Consider the following 17,371-nt stretch of genomic DNA (forward strand, 5'->3'; position numbering starts at 1 on the left):
GTATGTACCAAAGCCTTATTTTGTCTTTTATTCTTATCTTATTACACTTGATCAACAACTGATTTGTCCATAGATACAATAATACCGTTCAATACGTGCATATTTATCGAATACTCGGTTTAATTAAAATATTTTGGGATGCACAAATGTTTTTGCGAAACGAAGTTATATAAAAATATTTAAACTAACAAGAAATCCCTAATCCATCTTAAACCCAATGAAATATTTCGTTTTTGTAATAGGTTCTTCAGTTTTGGAAAATAATTTGAAATGAAATATCCAGATATGAGGCACATCGGAAAGTAAGGTTCGATTACGCGCGAAATGGAAATCACTGTGAAAATCCAATGGAACTTTGCACATTTCTATTGGGCAGTGTCTTTAGTGTGCCTGTCGATCGCTTCACTTCCCTCTTTTCAGTTCAGTGCGCAAAGTGATCACGTAGAAATGCCTAAAACAACAGTGTCTCCCGCCAAGTATGTGGATCTGGTGAGCGATTTCGCCTGAAACTATGAAGCCCACATAACATAAATGTCATGCATTTCTTTCTTGAAGACAATTTTCAGTCGCATTCTGCAGGGGCAATGAAGACGCTCCTGCAGCCTTTTCGGTGGGAAGTGTTTGATCATCCACAATACAGCCCTTAATTGGTTCCCTCCGTTCATCCTCTCTGCTTACTTGAACCGCTTTCTACGAAGACAACATTTTGGCACAAACAACGAAAGGCAGACCAGCGTAGAGAATTGGCGGAAAGCACGGGCTGCTGCTTTCTGTGACGAGAGTACTGGAAAGTTTGTACAACGCCGCGACAAATGTCTAAGTCGGAACGGTGACTATTCGCAGAGGTAGCTGGAACATCTGGCTAACTGTTGCGAGTAAAAAACTTTTGATTTTCACTGTGGTTTTCATTTCGTGACCTATCGGACCTTACTTTCTGAACAGCCCTTGTAAATTCCAAGCAGTTGACAAAGATACAGCCGCTGCGTGCATGCATCTTCTTTAGCCTTCCCCAGTAGAAGTCCCTCTTCAACATCGACAACAAAGAAGTTCACTATGTCAGAATCGTTTGAAATATTACTGTTTTGGTTTGTAAACAATGCAATAGACAACGAGCATTATCTGTCGCAGATAGTACTTGATCTGCAAGACTCCTAGAACAAGCTTTAACCCGCTGTTAAATGCCAAACCGTCCTGACATCTATGACACATTTTATGAAAAAATCAAATGAAATATTTCATGTTCTCTAACGCCTTCTGTAACCTCTAATATATTGACCTCTTTGCATAACATTGCTAACTTCCTGAGTTTCAGAGCTTACTTCTCTCCCAAATTTCAGCTGGAACACGGAGTCCTCGCGATGGAGCCTTTTTTAGGTTCAGACTTGAGAAAATGTAGGAAAGGAGTTAAACACCATTGCAGTTGGCTGGGATATTGACAAAATCAAATCACATTTACCTATTCATGAGAATGACGCTAACATGGTACAACGCACTGCAGCGGCTAAGTTTGATTCTGCTAGATGTTTCATCCATTCGCGTCAGAGCTTGTAACGGAGTCATTGTTGTTGCAGCCCAAAGTAGGAGGAATGGTCGCTACTGATTAATGTCTGTTAACCACTTCAGTTATTCGAGCTTAGATCAAGGAGAGCTGTTGGTGATTCAAAGGGAGCTAAATGTACCAGAACAACAGTTCGTGCAAGATATCAGCACGAGGTATAATTCCACCTTTTATTTGGTAGCGTGTCTGTTGGAACTGAAACTGTCTACGTTGCTCTGTTTCTGTATGTGGATGATCACTATACGCTTACTAATTTCATTGTCACAAGTTAGATTTGATGGAATAATGTGTTAAGCTTTTTAAGTGCTTTGAAGAAATGAGACAAATAAGTTGTGGTCTCTTCCGTAAATCCGAAGCATTATCATACGTCTTACGGGCGTAAAGTCGAGCACCAGCACGCCAGTCGGCAACGAGAGAACAAAAAGGGCTGTGAAGAAGACGTCAGCCAATTGCATGCTGATCGACCCCTCTCCAGGACGACAACGTGACAACAGCGGCCTCTATGCAAAGAGAACTTAAGATCCGCGTTCGACTGGTCGCGGCCCAGTTCTGCAGCAGCTTGAAGGGTAGCAACTAGATAGAGCGTCAAAGCTCATTAATTTCCTCGTACATTCTATGTAGCTCACTCTGGAATTGTTATACTGAAGAAATTTCTTATTTTCCTTGTCGCCCTTTGCTTGCGACACATCTATGTATTTCTCAAAGTTAAGTATTATCATTTACTTTTCGTAATGAAATTCATTAATACGATCTGCTTGAATTCTTGTCTGGCGATACGAGAAAGCAGGTTTCCTAGACACCCCTTATTCGACGACTAGGTAAGATTCAACAATATTTTCGTCATTTAAGTATTTAGATAAGGACGAGACTGCACAAAGAATCCTGATTACACATGACAGCCTCTTTGGAAGTTGAATTATAATGTCGTTTCATCTCCTTAAATGAAGATCGAAATTACTTGATTGCAACCTCGCTAGACCCAAGATGCAAGAAGGACTGTTCGGTGATTTTTAAAGCTGAGAGAGTTCCACAGACGATGCTATTGGAATATTATGAATTATTTACTATCAGTAGCAATTCATTTCCAATGCCTGCTAAAAAAGTATATGAGAGGAGCGTGAGTCATCTGTGACTCAAGAAGCTCGCGACATGTTGTGGGACCGCTTTAACAAGCTGGCAAACGAAAATAACAGCCAGCCTGACTCTCAGGAATCAAAACGACTGAAAGCGAACTTGACTGTTATTTAAAGTCAGTACGAATCGGTCACAATCGCAAATTTTCTATTTTGTGGTCAGATTATCTTTCAGCACCTTCCAGCTGTGTATATAGCGAAAGCCTGTTTTCTAAAAGTGACGTTTTTCACGAAGACAATCGAAATCACGCATTATATCCTAATTCAGAGTATTTGGTGTTCATTTACCACAATTTTTCTAGTTCACTACGATTACTAATTCATATTTTTTAAATTATCAATAAATGGTTTCGCATATCCGATTCATCTCTAATTAAAACACTGTGCAGAGATAAAAAGAAGATAGAACAGCTGAGAGTCGATCAGAGCAACAGGTTAGAGTAACTGGCAGTGAGACGTGCTTCTGTCCGTCTCGTTTAAACACGCGCCCTAGTTACGCCTTGTTTTCTCGCCGGTGCTTTTCCGCGTGGCGGCGTCGTCTGTTCTCCTCGTCTCATGCCCCGCCCTCTATGTCGGTGGAGTGCAGTGACGGAGTCGTGAAGCGTGACAGTACGCCATCGACTCCGGAAGTGCTTGTTTGCCTGACTTGCGGTGGTTTGTGTGGTGTTGCCCGGCTCATTCCACCGTGAGGTTCTACGGCATAGCGTGTCTGACTTGGAGAAGCCGTTAGCTCCGATTATGCTTGTTCTTGTTGGAAGAGAATTGAAATAAGGAGCTGTGGTGTTGCTGTTCCGGAGAATAGTGGGAGTCGCCGAGGACGGTTGCTCCGGGAATGTTTTGAGCACTGAGGGCGGCAGGTTTTCCTCCGGGACTGAAGTTGACTTGCTATTGCCTTGTATTAGGGTGGTGTTTGCGACTTCCTTTATGTTGCTGCCGCCGACATTGTGTGTTTTCCGTCCACCGGTTTAGCTCGCCGGTTCAGAACCTATGAAGGAAAATGTTGAATGTTAGTTGCGTACTGCGTTTGCAGAGTTTGACTTAGAGTGTGTAGGTTGTTCTTGTACTGCTGGGCTGGTTCCTCGGTTAGGCGTCGACGTGAGAGTGAACTGCGTGGTTAAAATTTGCAGTAGGCACTCCGGGCATGGTCGATGCTGTACAACCAGGATAGTAGAACATGTTGAGTCAAAGGCTGTGAATGTGAACTGTTGCTCTGTCATGTCACACTAGGAGACTGTCTAATTAGGTACTGATGTATTGGTGGCTATCTATTCATTCTTGTGACCAATTTGATAGTCAATTCCAAGCCTACGTGTTCTATGTATGTGAGAGAAAGAAAAGAAATTTGTGAAGTACGCGGCTGTGCACACCTTAAAGGTTGTTGGTGCATGTGTTTATCTTAGACTGTTTTAATACCGTATGTTATTATCAGCCCCCTTTTAGACTGAAAATTTTACGGGATCAGAGAATTTTATTTGTATGTTTGCCTATATGAACAGTGTCGCTTGAGCTGGTGGCTTTTACGCCAGTTTGTAAAATGTGGCAGCTTTAGGCTGCGGTCTAATGATTTGTAATTGAAGGGCATCATTTAATTCCTCTTTGGGGCTCGCCTTGTATTTTTCCTGTTTCGTACTACCTGAAGATTGTAAATCATGATATTGGGCACGATGACTCATTGGTAGCCTTCCAGCTGCTTGTATTTTATACTCAGCAACTGTGGTTAAACTTTTGTAACTTTGCTGGCCATGTTGGTGTGCGATTGTTTGCATTTTTAAATTTAGATTTTATGCACGTTTACCTTTTAGAAGTATATGCATGTATTGTTGTCCCTAGGATTTAAGCTGGATAGTATCAATTGATTTATTTAAGGTTGCTAAGTTTTAGGAAATTGCTTCGCTGTATGATAGTTCTTAATGGTTAATGTGGATTCTAAATGTACTGTGGCCCTTAAGGCTCGATTACTGATAAATTTGTTGATTTGCCTTCTATTTTTGAGAAATCGTCTAACCTTAATCATTGGCCAGCCCTCCAGGCTGAGCTGTTTATTAAGTACCTTGATGAATTGGCCCTTCAGGCCATCCTTTTGGAAGCTCTACAGCCCTTAAGGCTTTGAAATCCAGTTTTAATACTTAACCTCCCTTGTTAGTGTACTGGGGCCCTTAAGGCCGGCTTACTGATAAATTCCTGGCCATTACTTACTTATTGCAGAATTTGTTTGACTAATTTCGTTTATTACCTGGCCCTTAAGGTCGAGTTGTTAATAAGCACTTGTTATTTTCCAGTTGATATCTTTAAGATTTTCTTATCTTGTAAATTTGGCCCTTCAGGCCCCTTACGTGGAAGTTGCACAGCCCTTCAGGCTGAACATGTTATATGTATTCTTGCTAAATTAGCCCTTCAGGCTTTCTTTATGATTGCAGCCCTTAAGGCATACGCAGTACTATGTTGCGTGGTACAATGTTAAATTGTTGATGAGCTAGTTTCTTAAGATTTGGTTCTCCCTATATTAATTATCTTGGCAGATTGTATATTGTATTTTAGCTAGTTTTAATAAATGCATTAGAAGTAAGGTGTTGTGTTAATTCTACCAGCACTTGGCCCTGCTTCCTCTCCCGATACTAGTGGCTCCTTACTTCCTTGATTGTTAGAATTTTTGCCCGTTAGCCACTATTATCGCTTTCAAACAGCGATTACGAATATATTGTTGAAACAGAGAAGCAGAAGAAGGTTTCAATAGTATCGTACTGGAAGAGCGAGGCACATTCACCGCCCACCAGACTGACCGTGGTGCTTCCGTTGATGAAGCTGGTCTCGCAGCCGGCGTGGCAGGCCGAGTAGAACGTGGCGCCGCCGCCCTCTGCACACACTGGCGCGTACTTCACGTGAGGACCGCACCCGCAGTCCGCGTTGCACTCCAACGTCATGTTCCACCTGCCGCCAGATACACAGTGTGGGCGTTACAACAGTGAAACCGTACTGACACAAAATTATGTCTCTTAAATCAAAAGATGCAAGAAAATACATTAAATTAACGTACTGGTCGTTAAAATTGTTACACCAAGAAGAAATGCAGATGATAAACGGGTATTCATCAGACAAATATATTCTACCAGAACTGACATGTGATTACATTTTCACGCAATTTGGGTGCATAGATCCCGAGAAATCACTACCCAGAACAACCACCTCTGGCCATAATAATGGCCTTGAGACGCCTGGGCATTGAGTCCAACAGAGCTTGGATGGCGTGTACAGGTACAGCTGCCCATGCAGCTTCAACACCATACCACAGTTCATCAAGAGTGACTGGCGTATTGTGACGAGCCAGTTGCTCAGCCAGCATTGAGCAGACGTTTTCATTGGTGAGAGATCTGGAGAAAGTGCTGGCCAGGTGGGCAGTCGAACATTTTCTGTATCCAGAAAGGCCCGTACGGGACCTGCAACATGCGGACGTGCATTATCCTGATGAAACGCAGGGTTTCGCAGGGATCGAATAAAGGGCAGAGCCACGGGTCGTAACACATATGAAATGTAACGTTCAACTGTTCAAAGTGCCGTCAATGCGAACAAGAGGTGACCGAGACGTGTAACCAACGGCACCGTATACCATGACGCCGGGTGATACGCCAGTGTGACGGTGACGAATACATGCTTCCAATGTGCGTTCGCCGCGATGTCGCCAAACACGGATGCGACCATCATGATGCTGTAAACAGAACCTGGATTCATCCAAAAACATGACGTTTTGCCATTCGTGCACCCACGTTTGTCGTTGAGTACACCATCGCAGGCGCTCCTGTCTGTGATTCAGCATCAAGGGTAACCGCAGCCATGGTCTCCGAGCTGATGTCCGTGCTACTGCAAACGTCATCGAACTGTTCGTGCAGATGGTTGTTGTCTTGCAAACGTCCCCATCTGTTGACTCAGGGATCGAGACGTGGCTGCACGATCAGTTACAGCCATGCGGATAAGATGCCTGTCATCTCGACTACTAGTGATACGAGGTCTTTGGGATCCAGCACGGCGTTCCGTATTAATCTCCTGAACCCACTGATTCCATATTCTGCTAACAGTCATTGGATCTCGACCAACGCGAGCAGCAATGTCGCGATACGATAAACCGCAATCGCGATAGGCTACAATCCGAACTTTATCAAAGTCGGAAACGTGATAGTACGCATTTCTCCTCCTTACACGAGGCATCACAACAATTTTTCACCAGGCAAAGCCGGTCAACTGCTGTTTGTGTATGAGAAATCGGTTGGAAACTTTCCTCATGTCAGCACGTTATAGGTGTCGCCACCGGCGCCAACATTTTTTGTTAATGCTCTGGAAAGCTAATCATTTGGATATCACAGTATCTTCTTCCTGTCGGTGAAATTTCGCGTCTGTAGCACGTCATCTTCGTGGTGTAGCAATCTTAATGACCAGCAGTGTATAAATAACAGGCAGTTATCTTCTGAAGCCTGGTTTGCTGTTTTTCTCCACCCATGCAATGCAGTGAAATGTGTTAGTTTCACACTGAACGTTGGTACCATAAGCCAGCATCAGTATTGATTATCTTTCGCGTATTCTCAAACGCAGACACTCTACATAAGACATGCACTGAGGTTACGAAAGTCACGAGATACCTCTTGATATCGTGTAGGACCTCCCGGCCTGACACGGACTCAACAAGTCATTGGAAGTCCACTAGCGAAATATCACGCCATGCTGTATCAATAACTGTCCATAGCTGCGAAGGTGTTGCCGGTGTAGAATGTTGTGCAACGAACAGACCAGTCGATCATGTCCCATAGACTTTCGACGGAATTCATGTCACGTGATATGGGTGGCCAAATCGATGTGTCCAGAATGCTCTTCAAACCAACTGCGAACAATGTGGCCCGGTGATATGACATCGTTGTTTGGGAATTTGAAGTCCATGAATGGCTGCAAATGGTCCCCAAGTAGCCTAACACAGATATTTTCAGTTAATGATCGGTTCAGATAGGCCAGAGGATCCAGTCCATTCTATGTAAACACAGACTATACCATTCTGAAGCCACCACCACCTTGCACAGTGCTTCGATGGCAACTTTGGTCCATGGCTTTGTGGAGTCTGCACCACACTCTAAACCTGCCGTCAGCTCTTACTATCTAAACGTCGGACTCATTTGAACACGCTACGGTTTTCCAGTCGTCTAGGGCCCAACCGATGTTGTCACAAGCCCATGAGAGGAGCTGCAGACGATGTCGCGCTGTTAGCGAGAGGACTCGTCTGCTGCTACGGTCCGTTAACGGCAAACTTCGCCGCACTGTCCTTACCAGAAACGTTCGTCTAGGCTCAACATTGATTTCTGCTATTGTTTCACGCAAGGTTGTTTGTCTGTTAGCACTGACAATTCTACGCAAACGCCGCGGCTCTCGGTCGTTAAGTGAAACCCGTTTGCCACTTCGTTGTCCGTGGTAAGAGCTAATGCCTGAAATTTGGTATTCTCGACACACTCTTGGTACTGTGGGTCTCGGAATACTGAATTCCCTACAATTTCCTCATGGGTCTAGTAGCAACCACCATTTCGCGTCCAACGTTTGTTAATTCCTGTTGTGTGGCCATAATCACATTGGAAAACTTTTCACATGAACCACCTGAGTACAAAAGGTAGCTCAGCCAATGCACTGTCCTTTTATACGTTGTGTCGCAATACTACCGCTGTCTATATATGGCAAATGTCTGTTCGATGATTTTTGTCACCTCTGTGTATTCTGTATCGAGCGGTCGAACTCTGAAAGCAGTCGGCCGCTGTGACCGAGCGGTTCTACTCGCTTCAGTCCGGAACCGCGCTGCTGCTACGGTCGCAGGTTCGAATCCTGCTTCGGCCATGGATATGTGTGTGTTGTCCTTAGGTTAGTTAGCTTTAAGTAGTTCTAAGTCTACGGGACTGATGACCTCAGATGTTAAGTCCCATAGTGCTTAGAGCCATTTGAACCATATGAACTCTGAAAGCATGACTGTCTTTGACAAGATTAGTAGGATGCCTCAGGGAAATATTTTGACGTGCTGGTTACGGCGGGCCGATCAGGAGCGAACGCATCACGTAATCTCGTGGGAACATTCGGTTTGAATGCTCGAAGGGATTAAGAATTGGACGCTGCTGATCGGAATGGGCTGGTATGGTAGAACGCTGTTATGGCTGACTAAGTTTTAAGTGGAGCTGAAGGCAGAGTCTGTTGTTCATTAGCAGATCTTATGCTATAAACGTGTCTGCCTATTTTTTATTTCTTATTTCAAGGCTTAGTCTATTGGATTTACAGCATTTACAGAACTTTACCAAGTGCAAACTGGACGTTGGTTATATGCTGAGTTGGGTAGCGTTCAAGGCACACTACAGAATCCGGTGTATATTAATCCAACCAAATATCAGGGTACTTGAATTCATCACATTGCCATTTAGCGAGCTTCTTTCAGCGCTTTCTGATGTTTGACGAACACTTTTCGCATAAATATTTCACATATCTTGATTTATTGTATCTCTTGTTTGATGCAGATACATTGTGTTTCATGGTGCCAATAATTATGCTTTGAATGTAAATGCATATTTCCTTATTCGATTATTCTAATTCAGATAGTCGTCATCCCTTGCCATTATTTTAAAATTTTGGTTATTTACGGCCGAGCTGCACTTCGCAGTGTGGATCGAACTCGCAGATGAAGAAAAAAGTGCAACACCAAAAAATAATTTATACAGAGTAATGAAATTTTGGGAACACATTTCTCTAGGTAACATATTTAAGTGATTAAAATTTCAAGATTACGGCTATGCAAGCGCGAGATAGGCCATTGCAAATGTAAAATGTTGGTCGATTAATCACTGGTATAACCGCCCAGGATATTGAATACAAGCATGCAAACATGCATGAATTGTGTTGTACAGGTACCGAATGCCAGTTTGTATGGAGTTCCATGCTCGTTGCATTTGGTCGGTCGATACAGGGACGGTTAATGCTGTTTGTGGATGACGCTGGAGTTGTCGTCCAATGATGTCCCATGTGTGCCCGATTGGAGGCAGATATGGTGATCAAGCACGCCAAGACAATTCTGTACAGCATGTCGGGTAACAACAGCGGTATGTTGGCAAGTATTATCCTGCAGGATAGCACCCCATGGAATGCTGTCCATGGTTGGCAGCACAACAGGTCGAATCACCAGACTGACGAACAAATTGGAAGTATTGGTGTGTAGCCTAACCATGAGGGTGCTCCTGCTTCCGCACAAAATCGCATCCCAAAGCACAACTCCAGGTGTAGGTCCAGTGTGTCAGGTTGGTTGCAGGCCCTCCACTGGACTCCTCCTAACAAACATACAGCCATCACCAGCACGCAGCAGAAGCAGCTTTCATCAGAAAACACAACATCCCTGTACCCTTCACCCTAATGAGCTCTCGCTTGACACTCCTAAAGCCGAAAATGGCAGTAGGTTGGGGTCAGTGGAATGCACGCTACAGGGCATCTGGTTGGGAGCTGTCCTTGAAGTACCGGATTTGTTGTATTACTGTGGTGCCAACTGCTGCTCTATTTGGTGTAGCAAATGCAGTATGATGCACCAGAATCATCACACCGAAGACGGTGGTCCTCACTCTCGGTAGTGTCACATGGCCGTCTGGAGCATGGTCTTCTTGCTGACCATACACTCTACCGACCACCGCTGCCAGCAGAACTGTATAGTGGCTACGATCCTGCCAAGGCTGTCTGCAGTATCGCAGATGGAACACCCAGCTTCACATAGCTCTAATACACGACCTCTTTCAAAGTCAGTGAGGTGTTAATAATGGTGCCTTGAAGGCATTCACGATCAACAAACCTACCACGTCCAATCTCAAGGTAACTAACACAAACCTGATTTGCATCCTCATAGTAGCGCTATTAGCGGCACTCTTACGCGACTGGTGTGAATTTGAATAGAGGTTATCTTTCAGACGTAGAAACACACCGACCAACTTTCGCTTATTTCGCGCTACTCGTAGTTGGTGTTGCGATTTTTTCCATCGGTATATATCACGTAATGCTCTTTCTGTCTTCAGCAGATATATCAATTAACCTGAACTATTATTACTATTAACATATATGTATATTTCTAAACAGCAGTTGGCGGTATGCCTCATTTCTTTTCTTCGTACGTTTTTACAGACCAAAAGGTAAGTCACAAGTTGGAGTTTCAGAGAAAGCTGGCATTTCATCAATTTACACATGTATATGGAATGTGACTGCTTTGTGACTTTGAATTCTTAGATTTCTAAACAGAAACGTTAGGCTTGCAAACTGGACCAAGCATGCAAACTGCATGTAGCTTGGCTACCGGATACTTTATTTACACGTCATTAACATTAGTTGGCATACATAACACAACGTAGTAAGCTCTTGTAATCAAGTAAGGTGTCTACTTAGGTCCATTGTTTTTACGTTACACTAAGTAAGCCACTCCTCTTCCTATAGCGTTATTATATGGTTTTAGGGGTCTAAACTTTTGTGCAGAAGATAGCGTTTTATTCAGGGTATGTTTCAGAATATATTCTTGCATGTGATCCTAAGTTGTAAAGAAGACAGGATGCTTACAACATTATTAACACAGATTCATGTGGAATGTTGTGTTGTTTTTGTGTTTAAGTACTGTATGGATAAGATAGTAGAAGAAGAATTGGTATGCCACAAAATAGCCTATGCCTTTTGTAATGCAGCAAGTATTCTGTAAGATGCAAAACTACTTACTGCTAACAGTTGCTGTTTATTTTCCATTCCTATGTTGTTTACATTGTAAATAAGATTTTAACACAATATTTGCCTATTTGCCCTCACAGATAACCGTAGCGAGATGTATGTGCGAAGTAGATTTCCAAGCATGTAAAATATCCACTATGTCGTGTGCTGATCTGAAATCCAGATTTAACGAAAGACGGCAGTGCTGTGTTAACAGGCCATTTTGCATACATCCAGCGTATAAATAAATAAAAAAATGAAAGAAGGTTTAGCACAGAATCACCTTCACCACAATGTAGTGCCCGGGGAGCTCAAGAATATTAAACATGCAAATCAACGTTTTACAATTAAATTTAATAGTAAAATAATTGTATAAACGGGAGGAGAACGGTGGTCTACGAAGCTTCCTAGTCATTTGAACAGCTTAAAATGTTGGTCACCATAGATAACTTTCATATTGCATTTTGTAAAAGTCAATTTATCTCTAGAGCTGACAAAGTAAGACACAGTTTATCTTACTTTCAAACAATCATCATTTACTAACAAGCACTAGTTCGACATTTCATTTTTCTTAGTGTGTTGCCCTACAATTACGATCCATCGAAGAATGCTTGGCAGACTAGTTCACATAGTGAGGGTACTGATAGACGGGATACCGATCTGCAAGTATCCTCCATGTAAGTAAGGATAAACACTGTTGAGGAAAACAGAGATAGTACATAATTGAGGACGTAGGTTGGTGCTACTCTGAGATGAAGAGTTTGGCACAGGTGAGGCATTTGTGGCGGGTCACATCAAACTAGTCAGAAGATCGATGACCAAAAAAAAGTAATTCCGGTCAGGGACATCTGACATGGCGACACAGTAGTGGCATCGCATGCAGCTGAGGAGAGTTTGTTTGCGTTTTAACGCAGGTGGTTTGCGTATAGCCCTGACCTCTCAGCCAAATTCCAATGGTGTAATTATTCCTGTCGATATAAACTTGCGAAATGCAGAGCTGCATCATGCCATAACTACACAAAGACGTAAATCCTTTAGTGACTGGCATGTTAAAAAGTTCCAATAAAAGCAAATTAAAGGACTCTTACAACTGAGAGTCTCTAGCTGTTAATATCTGAATCACAGGTCTCACTGATTAAATACTGCCAACACATATTGAACAGTTATCGAGCGTGAAATTTCGTCATTTACTTTCTGACGTAGATTATTCTTCTCATTCCCTCAGACCAAAAAGTTTCGGAACTGGACTAATTAAATGTAGAGAACAGTTAAGGTGATAATTTTAACGCTTCTGGTGTTCTACTTGGTCTCCCCCACTTTAGCATAACGCACACAATGTTCGTACAACCACGTGGAATTGTCTGAAAATCTTCCTTCCGGATGTTGTTCAACTCTCATGTCACACTGGCTTGAATGTCGGTTATGTCGTCAAAGCGTTGACCAGTCATGTGAATTGCTGCACTTTATTGTTTTGTGATGATACCAAATCTTGTGACCCATGATGTTTTTTTTCCAGATAAAAATTGTCTGCGATTTGCATTTCATTCAAGTCGCAGAAGGCACCCACCCGCCGTTATTTTTGTTCTGGAGTCCAGGTTCGCGGGGCAGACTTTGCATACACTTTTGTATTCTTCAAAACATTCTAAAGAATGTGTTGAACAATGATTTAGAAACGTTGTTCCATAGCGATTTGAAACACAACAATATCAACACACTACGGTCGTACGTCCACTACTAAACACTGCCTCCTCACAATTAACTGGGAGAATCCACATCTGTTCTTTACAGTTGTTGATGCAAACTGCCATCGTAGTTACTGCGCTGACGTCACTTGTATACCAAGAATAAAAACGGTCTCGGAATGGACGATGTAAGCCGTTGGCAGAATATCAAAGACAGAACAAAACTGCGGTTTATTGAAAGGTAGGCACCTCAGTAGTAAGATTTTTAACAATCGATTGTTTTTTCATTCAGTCAAGTTTTTCAGTCGAATGATACCAGTCTCTGCGGCCATGTCAGTTGCACGAATGTTTTCACTCATACATCAGGTTTAAGTGATTTCACTCATTGCGGGACAACCGACTGAAACAAGTCTCCATCCGTTGCAGCCGTACTATGAATGTTTTCACTTGCGTCCGGTTTGAGTGATTTTATATACACAGTTTTCCAGCCTTATGAATCATAAGTAGGATTGGCAATTTTTTTACAGACAAATAAAGTATCTTATTTCAAGCAGAAGTGAATAAAACGTATATTCCTCCAAATAAAGTATTTTAAAAATGTGTATTTACTTACTCATTTTCGTACCTGTGGCTTTAAATGTCAATTTTTACTTAGTTTTAAAAGTTTATTGTCTGATGCTCCACTGTAAATTTATATTTTTAACACGTTTTATGAGGTCTGTTTCTTGTCTGTTTGTTTGGTACAAATTTTGCAACGGATTTTAAACTAACTTCCCGTTAACCTAGACACTTTGCTAAACACTTAAAATTTCAACTTGGCACAGATCTCGATGACAGTGCAGTATTAACTCGCTTTCTTTTCTGATGTGCAGTGGAGAATAGTTGATGTACCACTGCTAGTTCCCTTCTCCCTGTTCCAGTCGCAATGTTCCGCATTTAATGATGATTTTAAGTATATACTGCCACTTGTGAGATGTATGTTTTCGCGAAAAACATTTGTTCTCATTCGTCAATTTACTTTGAATTTCTTTGCTTGATATAGTTTTGTAATACGAATCATCCTTGCAGATTTGTATATAGCACTGAATTTATCTTGAGGGTCACGTCTTGCTCAGTCATACGATTTCCCCCATTCATATACACCAAGCTGATCGATATATGAATGTATTTATGTAAGAGTTAAGATGGCTTTGTTTTCATCACGCTTTCGATTCATCAGAATCACTTTCAGTATTATCTGCTTCCAGTTAAGCGGTACAGATGAACAAAAAGATTTATATATTTCAAACTTTGCAGCTTCTTACAACGATCGAAACACAATCATCTTGATGATACTACACAAGGTTAACTCTAAAGGTAGCCTTATTCGTGTTGAAATGAGTCTGCATAATAGTGTTAATATGGAGATATGTTTTTCGTACTGTAAGCGTTTGTATATCGCGTAAATAAGGTTGAAATAGTTAAACAGGTCAGCATTCGCCTATATGACTGTGGAGAAACCACGTAAAAACTGCTGGTTGACAAAAGTCATCTGAAGCGATGGGGAATCAAACCGAGACGGCACTTGCCTTCACAATTCTGGCACAAATCTGGCAGACACACTTTTAATGTAATGTCTTAAAACTTCTCAGATGAATTACATCATGTCATCTGGTACCCACGATCAAATAAACCACGAGCATGCTCGCTCAACGTTACTACACTACTGGCCATTAAAATAGCTGCACCAAGAAGAAATGCAGATGATAAACGGGTAGTCATTGAACAAATATGTTATACTAGAACTGACATGTGATTACATTTTCACACAATTTCGGTGCATAGATCCTGAGAAATCAGTACCCAGAACAACCACCTCTGGCCGTAATAACGGCCTTGATAAGCCTGGGCATTGAGTCAATCAGAGCTTGGATGGTGTGTTCAGGTACAGCTGCCCATGCAGCTTCAACACGATACCACAGTTCTTCAAAAGTAATGACTGGCGTATTGTGACGAGCCAGTTGCTCGGTCACTATTGCCCAGACGTTTTCAATTGGTTAGAGATCTGCAGAATCTGCTGGCCAGGGCAGAAGTCGAACATTTTCTGTATCCAGAAAGGCCCATACAGGACCTGCAACATGCGGACGTGCATAATCCTGTTGAAATGTAGGGTTTCGCGGGGATCGAATTAAGGTAGAGCCACGGGTCGTAACACATCTGAAATGTAACGTCCACTGTTCAAAGTGCCGTCAATGCGAACAAGAGGTGACCGAGACGTGTAACCAATGCCACCCCATACCATCACGCTGGGTGATACGCCAGTATGTCGATGACGAATACACGCTTCCAATGTGCGTTCACCGCGTTGTCGCCAAACACGGATGCGACCATCATGATGCTGTAAACAGAACCTGGATTCATCCGAAAACATGTCGTTTTGCCATTCGTGCACCCAGGTTCGTCGTTGAGTACACCATCGCAGGCGCTCCTGTTTGTGATGCAGCGGCAAGGGTAACCGCAACCATGGTCTCCGAGCTGATGTCCGTGCTGCTGCAAACGTCGTCGAACTGTTCGTGCAGATGGTTGTTGTCTTGCAAACGTCCCCATCTGTTCACTCAGGGATCGAGACGTGGCTGCACGATCCGTTACAGCCATGCGGATAAGATGCCTGTCATCTCGACTGCTAGTGATACGAGGCCGTTGGAGTCCATCACGGCGTTCCATAATGCCCTCCTGAACCCACTGATTCCATATTCTGCTAACAGTCATTGGATCTCGCCCAAAGCGAGCAGCAATGTCGCGATACGATAAACCGCAATCGCGATAGGCTACAATCCGAACTTTATCAAAGTCAGAAACGTGATGGTACGCATTTCTCCTCCTTACACGAGGCATCACAACAACGTTTCACCAGGCAACGCCGGTCAACTGCTGTTTGTGTATGAGAAATCGGTTGGAAACTTTCCTCATGTCAGCACGTTGTTGGTGTCGCCACCGGCGCCAACCTTGTGTGAATGCTTCTTCCTATCGGTTAAATTTCGCGTCTGTAGCACGTCATCTTCGAGGTGTAGCAATTTTAATGGCCAGTAGTGTATGAACACAAATATATTTCGCTTTATTAGCTCAGGGGAAAGATATAATTTTGCAACATTGGGTTTCCCTGGATTGGCCCTAGTTTTGAGAGCGACCAGAGGTGTAATGGAGGGGTTTTTATACAACTGTCGCGGTGAACCGGGACTTTTTTCGTGTCTGGGGAAATTCAATTGATTGGAAATAAATACATTGTAACAAACCTCAGTCAAAAATCATTAAATGAGGACCGCGCTGTAGGTCTATTAAAAATTCAGAGGCAAGCACGTTTAGACGCTCTCCTCTACAAATAGAGGATGTTACAGGACAATCTTTAGAAGCGACTTTTCAGGTTTTCCTGACCGGTCCATTGTAAATACGCTTCTCAGGTTTGCCGCCGGAACATATAGCGTAAATCCCACTATATTTCACCGATGCAACAGCTCGACATCTTTAGGTGCTTGTAGTTGCTGTATCTGCTGCAAGACGCGACTGACAATAATCGAGTGGCGGCGTCGAAATTTATCTGACCAGGAGCAGGCAATACGCGCGTGTGGGAAGACGCTCGCAGTTGGAGGAAAGCGGCCCTCCTGTTGCCCCTGCTGGGAACCGCAGAATGGCCTTCTACCACTGTACTTTTGGCAATGACTATGCTGCCGGGCGCTCCTGTGGTTTAAAACTGAATTAAACCTCAGCAGTGCATTGCGTCGAATTATGAATCGGAAGTTCTTGTTTTCCCTGTTTTGATTTAATGACAGCCAGTGCTTGATTTCAGGCGGCGCTGATCTGAAAATGTGCATCCCTGCTGATAAAAGTGTCCGCCGTACGAATATGTATGGCGCCAGAAAAATGAAGCTGGGGATCAAATTTCGATGTTTACATAAACATGCGGTGCCCCGTGTCTAGGCAATGCTCCATTACCGCTAATTTATTAGGTTGCCCAAGGCATGTCGACATCGGCATCCCAGCAATTTGGGGAATTGTATGAACAAATCCTCAGTGAATGACTGGATGCGATGTACTTGCACAACGTTGTGGACTCACTTCCTAACCGAATTCAGGAGGTATCAAGTCCAGAGATGGAATTACCCGGTATTAAATTATGTTCGTAATGATTTGTGTAGCAGTGTTTCATTTTCTGTGCTGTGTGCATATCACAGGCACCATTTATTTTCGGGCAAGTAAACCGAGAACTTTTTATGCAAGGACTCCGCCGCGAA

General features: G+C 43.0%; 1 protein-coding gene across 1 annotated transcript in view; it reads right to left on the minus strand.

Annotated features, from left to right (window-relative positions):
• The window catches only part of LOC124777677 (solute carrier organic anion transporter family member 74D-like), a 218,328-nt gene that overhangs the window by 52,424 nt on the left and 148,533 nt on the right, over positions 1 to 17,371 (minus strand). The window contains exon 11 of the mRNA XM_047253157.1: positions 5,472 to 5,619. Within this exon, the coding sequence (XP_047109113.1) occupies positions 5,472 to 5,619 (148 nt within the window). The remainder of the gene's footprint in view (positions 1 to 5,471; positions 5,620 to 17,371) is intronic.

This window comes from Schistocerca piceifrons, chromosome 1 (genome assembly GCF_021461385.2).
Source record: "Schistocerca piceifrons isolate TAMUIC-IGC-003096 chromosome 1, iqSchPice1.1, whole genome shotgun sequence".
Classification (NCBI taxonomy): Eukaryota; Metazoa; Arthropoda; class Insecta; order Orthoptera; family Acrididae; genus Schistocerca; species Schistocerca piceifrons.